This window comes from Ctenocephalides felis, unplaced genomic scaffold, assembly GCF_003426905.1.
Source record: "Ctenocephalides felis isolate EL2017-DRISC unplaced genomic scaffold, ASM342690v1 CF-g0.4_SCAFFOLD_01604, whole genome shotgun sequence".
In the NCBI taxonomy this organism is placed as follows: Eukaryota; Metazoa; Arthropoda; class Insecta; order Siphonaptera; family Pulicidae; genus Ctenocephalides; species Ctenocephalides felis.
The window spans coordinates 2,157,684-2,163,578 of NW_020537758.1; the positions used below are offsets into that span (position 1 = coordinate 2,157,684).

Here is a 5,895-nt window from a genome sequence, read left to right on the forward strand (position 1 = left end):
AATATAGTATAAAATAGTTTTAATTATTATTCATAAATTGATTTGTAATTTATTTATACTTGTTCAATGTGTTTTTTTCAGTCCATATTTGATTAACTCTGTACTGGTTTAGTGCTCTTTTCTTCTAAAAATGTGAGACAAGTAGGTTGCAACGAATAGTATATTCGAGAAAATGCCGAATACGGAATATTCGGCATGCTCCAGAGACAAAATAACGAATATTCGGCAACTATTTGGCAGGTTTTTAGCGCAAAAAACTGTGTTATAATATTATAACACATATAATTATATAAAATATATATTTCAATGTAACATGTCTTACATATGCAAATATATAGATAGTTTTCCAACCCCAGGATTTTCCAACGCGACCCATAGTTTAAGAAGCCCTGTCATATATAAGGATTGAGTCTTAGCTATTTAGGTAAAATTTTCAACTATTTATTTCAAAAATCCAGTTTTTGCTTTCACTAAAAACTAAACAATACAGTTTCCCATTGATATCTTTCAAACAGATTTTTAATATTTATAATTATCTTAATTATAGTACTTAGAACATAAAATGGCGGCCCATTATTTCAAATTTAAATAAATTTTGTAATTAAACCGCTTTTTGTATGATCATATAATTTAACCCAATAATTTAACATTATGCAAAGTTTTATTAATATCATCTATTATCGTTTACTACGTAAAATTTGTTCAATAACTAATCACGAAGAAATGATTAAATTTGCATTTGACAAGGAGCATATGTGCAACATAATCAACAAAGTCTAAGAACGGTTTTGTTAAACAAAATTGAATGATACGAAATAGAAATCTAATTGTATTGAATTCCACTTATTAAATTTATAAATTTTTCATGTGTTTTATCCATTCAATAATGAAAATTAACAGTAATATTAGTATATTTGTCTTACCTTATCGCAGCATCATAAACCAGGAATTACTAGTCTATTTCACAAGTAACTGCTTATTTTAACTTGAAAACACGATCACAAATTATTAAAGTCCTGTTGCAACTACATAATTGTAAATTAACACTGTTTTAAAGCAAATTTATAATATTTTTTCTAAAGAAAAACAAAAACTATCTGGACGTTAAAAGTTCAAAATGACGTTGAAACATGTTGAAGTTGTTTTGCTAATGCAGGTTGACCAGCTGTTAACGGCGAACCAACATTAGATAATAAAAATTTGAAACTGAAAAATAGAAAAAATTAATTAAAAATTATAAATTTAAACATTTTAAAAAAAGTTATTTATAAATACATTTTTGTCATACTTATACTCACCTATTTCTGGAAAATGGTAATGACTACACCAAAATATTTCATTGCTTGGGGGTTGACATTGGTAACTTTTGTACATTCTCTTTCTCTTTCTGCAATTTAATAAACTGTTGATTATTAATCACACAAAAACTGTTTCAGTATGTAAATATAAATTTATCCATTACCAATTAATATTTAAATAAATTAGTTTCAAATATCTTTATTTTTGTAATGAAACAGATATAAAACATTATATTTAATCAGTTATTTTGTTTCTTTTACTTACTTCATTAATTGTGTATATATATACATAAATCATATACACTATAATATATACAGAGAATACTAATTGTGTTAACTTCATTTGTTCTAGCTTAATTTTTACATTTTGTGATTAATTAAATCTCTAAACTTGATAATTACATAGGCACTAATAGGTAATTTCTACATCAGTTATATGTCGTAGAATGATCTGATATAAATATAAATTTATATATATATATATATATATATATATATAATATATATATAAGGAAAGTAATTGCCTAAAAAATATTATGCCTATAAAAATATTTTATTCATAAAATATGCTATGATTAAATTCATTTTGCAATGAAGAGTAAATATAACAATTAAAAGAATTCAAATGCAAAATTACATATCAAATGGTTTTATAAAAAGAATTGTATAATATTGATCAGGCAAAGACTTTGCAAATGTTAACATATATATAAATTTATATAAGACTATTTGGCTTAAAAGAGCTACATACAAGAAAATACAGTATTAAAAATATTTTAACATAACTTTCAAGATTATAACAAATGTCGAGCACTGGGATACAATTTAATTTCATTAATTCACTGGATCAACTGGCAGTAATCCCAAACTTTGTGTAAAAATCACAAAAAACTTGCACAAATAAATACGTAAACCATTCCAAATGAGATGTGATGGTGATCAACACATCATGTTCAACAAGGAATTTGCGTATACCATTGGTTTAACATCAGGATGCGGCTGCAGATAAAAGTAATGTTATATATGAAATATTATTTAAGTATATAGTTATGTGATACTGACCACTGCCGAGAATGAGACATATTCTGGGATCATCGTCTTGCCCTTTAATTTGATAAAAGCACCTTTGTTTCCCATTGTATCACTGTAAATTATAAATCATAAATTAAAAATAATTATTTACTAGGTTGAAAATAGTTAAAACAAATGTTAAATTTATTATTTACCAATAATTAGGTGCAGAAAAAACAGTAATGCACTTCCCATCATGAGCAACCTCATAACCTTCAGATTTGACTTCATGGCTACGAATTACATAGTCAAGATTGTTCTTCTCCAAGAATTTATGAGTAACATCTGGTCCAAATTGACAACCAACTCCTAAAAAACATATATGCAGTAGTAACATATTCTTATACTAATTATTGTTTTAAATTTACCTCTTTTACTTGGTGACCTGCCGTTTTGTGGTTGAGGATCGGACCACAATAACTCACACATAAGACCTAAGGAAATAAATAGTATTATATATGATATATATGTTTTATAATGTTTGTTAGCAATTTACCTTCATCAGGGGGTTGTCTATTCCTATCAATTTGCCTGATATCATCGATAGTAACATCGTCAGTGGAAAATAGACCACCATGCATTACCAAAACTCTGGAAAAAAATTTATGTAAGTGCACATAAGCTAAATTATATTTATATTAAGTATTTACCTTTTGTTTAAACAATGTGCTAAAGGCAACCAATTATATACTTCTGTAAACAGTTCTGCCATGTTTTTTGTATACTTTGCTTTCACTTCTCCTTCAAATCCATACATTTGATTCATTGTGGAACTTTCATGATTACCTAAAAAGAAACAACATAAATTTCATCATAAAAATCCCTGCTTATAAAATGTTATTCCCCATACCTCTAGACATAAAAAAGCTATCCGGATACAACAACTTGAATCCAAAAAGTGTAAATATACATTCAACAGAAAATGAGCCTCTATCAACAAAGTCACCATTAAACAAATAAGGATTATCAGGCGAGGGCAAACCATTCAATGCAAATATATTCATTAAATCGTAAAATTGACCATGAACATCTCCACAAACTGTGAATTTGGATTCATCAGGAATAGTTACATCCACGAGCGATGGTTGGGTCATCAAATAGGTTTTAACATCTACCAAAATCTATGAAAAAAGATAATTAAGATAATGAATTGTTTTATGGGATTTAATGTGTTACCTTGTAAGCATATTTTCTATGGAGCTTTTGTTGTTTTTTGTATGTTTCCATGAGGTCCATCATAAATTTTAAGGTGACTTTATCATCTTCCAATTTAGGACCCGCATAGTCATCCTCAATAGCTAAAATATAATAAATAAATAAATTTCGTATATATATTGATAATGAACAATAATATCTATACTTACACATTGCAGCAAAATCAATAGTATCAGCAATATTTTTCTCTGGCTTATCAACAGCTATAGCCTTTTCAAAGGCTAATTTTTTTACAATCTTATTACATTCGTTGTACTTCAATTTAGCATCTTTGTCATTAGGTCTAGCTTTTACTACCTAAAGAAAAAAAGCATTAATGATGAATACAAACTTTGGTGTATATAAATTAGATATTTATATTAGCGTACATATTCAAAATCCTTAAGAGCAGCCTTGAATTTGCCCAAAGACATATGGGCAGCTGCTCTTCTATAATAACCTTTGATATAAGTCTTATCACAGTCAATCGCTTTCGATGCATCACTAAGAGCATAACTAAAATAATAGAATAAAAGTCATCAATAATATATCATGAATCTATATGTAAAAGTTCTAATAAAGGTTTAGGTACGCAATCCACTTAAGACTATTCCATGGTAGCGTACAATATTTTACTTCTTAGTCTTTGAATGTAAAAGACAATTACTTAATATATAAATGTAATGCTTAATTGTATATATTTATTCTAACATGTGACATATCATTAAGGTTATGAGGTCTTTTTATTTGATACATACCCAAAACTTTCTGTTCTAAGATGCGAAATGCTTCTATTTGAGTAATAAATAGCATTATTTGGATTTGCTTCAATTGCTTTATTGTATAAATCTATAGCCCGCTCGTAATCTTGTTCTGCAAAATAAACAATTACAATATGTTTGAGGTTATGTACAAATAAATAAATAAATAAAGATACAAAATTTGATAAAAGGCAAAAGAATTGTATATAAAGTGATATACATATATATATTGTTTGATATATAAATATTGTATAGTTACTTTTAAAATATTCATTAGCTTCTTCTTTGAATTTTTCGGCAGCCGCTATATTTTCGGGCGTGACTTCAACACAATTACTCGACATGGTTTAAAATAATTTAACTAACTATGTACACAATTTTTACATCAAAAATATATCACACATATACAATAATGAACTTTAAAAGGTTTTTTTTTTAGCAGTTCTTGTAAATTGAAGAACCGACTGAGAATGATTGTGTGGGTCTGCGTGCGCACAATGACGTAATCTTTGACTTTTGAATCGGACAAAGAATCGAGTTTATTTATATTATGTTATGGAAAAGAATTCAATTAACATGGCGCAAGAGTTAATTGCAATTAATAATTATTTAAATTATTTAGTTATGGACATGAGTCAACAGAATGATTAATGAATTGTGGAAATATTTGATGGGTGGCAGCACTGCTTTTGCTAGATGTCAAATGTCAAAACTCAGTTTGCGCAATGGCGGTTTTTGAAAATGTTCGGTTGATAATAAAACCTTTATGGAAGTTATATTTTAAACAGAATAAGAGGAAATGAGTTATAATAGAGGCAGATTTAATTACCGGAAACGTGGTTTTTCACGTGGAGGAAGTAGTTCATCAGGACGGAGCACCCCATCAAACGAATCATCTGTAAGTTTTCTTTCATCACAATTTTACAGTTTTTGATTCTCATTATTTACTTAGGTGCAATCTTTTACCAATTCTGCTAATTTACCGGAAGTTGTCAGAAGATCTGGAGAGCAACCTTTAATATCAGTTGCTTTGGACGTTATTCCTGGACCTTACCAGGATGGAAAAGTATTTCCCTTTGAAGGTATTGTATAGTTTGAAACCTGATGTACATATTATCATCCATTTATTATTTTAGTTTATACTGCTGGATCTCAGACAGTAAAAAATATCAAAGCTACTGAATCCATATCACAAGAAGAACGGTTTTATATAACCTGCAAAGATGTAGAAAATTATTGTGGTACCCTATACATATGAGGGCTCTCTTAGGAGATCCAGTATTCAGTGAAGATTGGCCTATGTTTCAAGAGGATCTAAGAGAAAAACCGGAATATACTTTGAACTGCTTGGGGCTAGCCATGCATCAGGTGAGGTAAATATAATTTGGTTTGGTATGGTGATAATAAGATTTTAAAAGTAGTTTAGGTACTTCGATTGCAAAATGAGTCAACTGATTCATCAAACCTGGATATGGTAATGGCTAGAGTGATGGGGCACGGACCTGTAATACCTTTGAAAAATATTCGTGTACACAGATAGTATGTGCATTAAGTTTTTTAATAATATCAAT

General features: G+C 28.3%; 2 protein-coding genes across 2 annotated transcripts; one reads left to right on the plus strand and one right to left on the minus strand.

Moving 5' to 3' along the window:
• Positions 1-2,025: 2,025 nt before the first annotated feature.
• Positions 2,026-4,748, minus strand: LOC113372372 (serine/threonine-protein phosphatase 5-like). The gene is made up of 12 exons (XM_026612692.1): positions 4,584-4,748; positions 4,322-4,436; positions 3,953-4,079; positions 3,734-3,881; positions 3,546-3,667; positions 3,220-3,490; positions 3,020-3,155; positions 2,866-2,960; positions 2,738-2,803; positions 2,525-2,678; positions 2,361-2,442; positions 2,026-2,297 (listed from the first exon to the last, which is right to left on the minus strand). The coding sequence occupies exons 1-12, from the start codon at positions 4,666-4,668 to the stop codon at positions 2,238-2,240; spliced, it is 1,461 nt and encodes a 486-aa protein (XP_026468477.1). The 5' UTR covers positions 4,669-4,748; the 3' UTR covers positions 2,026-2,237.
• A 355-nt stretch (positions 4,749-5,103) lies between these two features.
• LOC113372794 lies at positions 5,104-5,701 on the plus strand. The gene is made up of 3 exons (XM_026613137.1): positions 5,104-5,222; positions 5,277-5,406; positions 5,595-5,701. Exons 1-3 carry the CDS (start codon positions 5,124-5,126, stop codon positions 5,699-5,701), a joined length of 336 nt encoding a protein of 111 aa, XP_026468922.1. The 5' UTR covers positions 5,104-5,123.
• The last annotated feature ends 194 nt before the right edge of the window (positions 5,702-5,895 follow it).